At 41.3% G+C, this 1,624-nt stretch overlaps 1 protein-coding gene across 1 annotated transcript in view; it reads left to right on the forward strand.

Moving 5' to 3' along the window:
- The window catches only part of LOC107636337 (GTP 3',8-cyclase, mitochondrial), a 23,901-nt gene continuing 22,532 nt past the window's right edge, over window positions 256-1,624 (forward strand). The window contains exons 1-2 of the mRNA XM_016339855.2: window positions 256-477; window positions 631-654. Coding sequence (XP_016195341.1) covers window positions 256-477; window positions 631-654 — 246 coding nt within the window. The remainder of the gene's footprint in view (window positions 478-630; window positions 655-1,624) is intronic.

A 1,624-nucleotide genomic window follows, 5' to 3' on the forward strand; every position in this document is an offset into this window, starting at 1 on the left:
CGGTCTGCTCGTCGCCAGCGTTGTCGCGAGCTTGCCGCCGCCATTGTGAAGGATCTGCCATTCCCTTGTTGCCGCTGGAGAGAGGGAGATCGGAACGAGTAAGGAGGAGGAGGGTTGTGTTCGCCACCATCTGAGCTCGCTGCTGCGGGTGATGGCAAGCTGAACTAGAGCCAGAAGAGTGTTCAGGCCGCCGTAGGTGCCGCTGCCGGACAAGGGAGTTACGTCTCCGTGATACTGACTGCCGGGAGTGGTTCTATGACTTCCGGGACCACCGCCAGAGCCTCTGGTTACTTCTGCCGTGGCCGAAAAACTCTACCGGTAAGGGCTTTGAACTTGGTTTTCATTCGTTTAAGATTCCAGAAGCTTTATCGCCTCTGTATGTGGGTTTCAGTTACCAACGCCGGAGTCCGGTCGCCACTGTCGTTTGAGGTGGCTGCCGGGCTGCCGCTGAACCAGTTCAGAGACCGCCACTGTTCGGTTCAGCCATTCCTTCTTCATTTTGGTAAGTATGTTTCGGAAAGTCTCACGTTAGTATTTCGTTGTGTTTGGTTAATGGATATGAATTTTGGTAACGTGGGGTCGAGTCCTGATTATTGTATGTTGCGATTAGTGTCATTATGGTTATTGCAGATGTGGCTTGAAGCTGAGGTTGCGGTTGTTGATAATTTCGGGTTGAAGCGGAAAGGACTCTGTGACGCGTTTGAGTTATGGAATTTGCGTTTTGAGGTAGGGGCGCTTTCCGAAAACTATAGTTTATTATTGGAATTATTACATATGGATACTGATGTGAGATTGGTGTATTTAGTGATTGTATCTGCCGTATGTATTATTTGATTGACTCGAATGATTATGGATGTTTGTTTGGCTGAATTGTTGTGCGGCTTTGTGAAATGTAATGTTTTGAAGTGATTCTTTAAAGATTTGAAATCTGAGTTTAATCCGTTGATGATTGATTTGACTTGAGTCAATTATTTGATGATGTGAAAAGTCGAATGCACTTTTGAATTTAGCCTGGTTTACTTTAATTGACTTGATGTTGGACCAATGATTTGTTACTGAATCGTTTCTTTAAAGCTTTGGAAATGAGTTAAATCGGTTGATATTGAGTTGACTTTGAAATGGTTTTCTTGAGATATGTCACTGAGGCGACTGTTGGATTTAGCTTGCTTTGAATTGATTTCTGGTTTTGGGCTGTTGAAAAGGAATGAGAAACGGTTTAGTTGGGACCCGAACCGGGTGGCAAAAGTCCAAGTTTTAGGGGAGGTGCTTTCGAAATTTCTACAAAATCCTAGTCTTGTTTAAAAAGGTATTTAAAAAGGATTGGATTTGAGAAGTTGTATTATTTGATTTATTAAGAGAATATTTATATTTTCAAGCTTAATTTATTTAGTGAACTTTATGCCTTTAGTTTGACTTATTTAGAAATGAACTATTTTTACCGTTTAAATCACTGAAGGAAAGAATGATGCTCTAATATTGATTTCAATGTAAAAAAGGGCTTTTAGTGATTTCAAAGGAATCTAGACTTTTGACTGAGTAATTAAGTTTGAGGCATTTTGGAAGAGTTAGAAAAATGGATTCCAAAAAGAAACCTGAAAGTGGTTTGATTCAAATGAACCGGTTC

The sequence above is a fragment of the Arachis ipaensis genome, chromosome B04, assembly GCF_000816755.2.
Source record: "Arachis ipaensis cultivar K30076 chromosome B04, Araip1.1, whole genome shotgun sequence".
Lineage (NCBI taxonomy): Eukaryota > Viridiplantae > Streptophyta > Magnoliopsida > Fabales > Fabaceae > Arachis > Arachis ipaensis.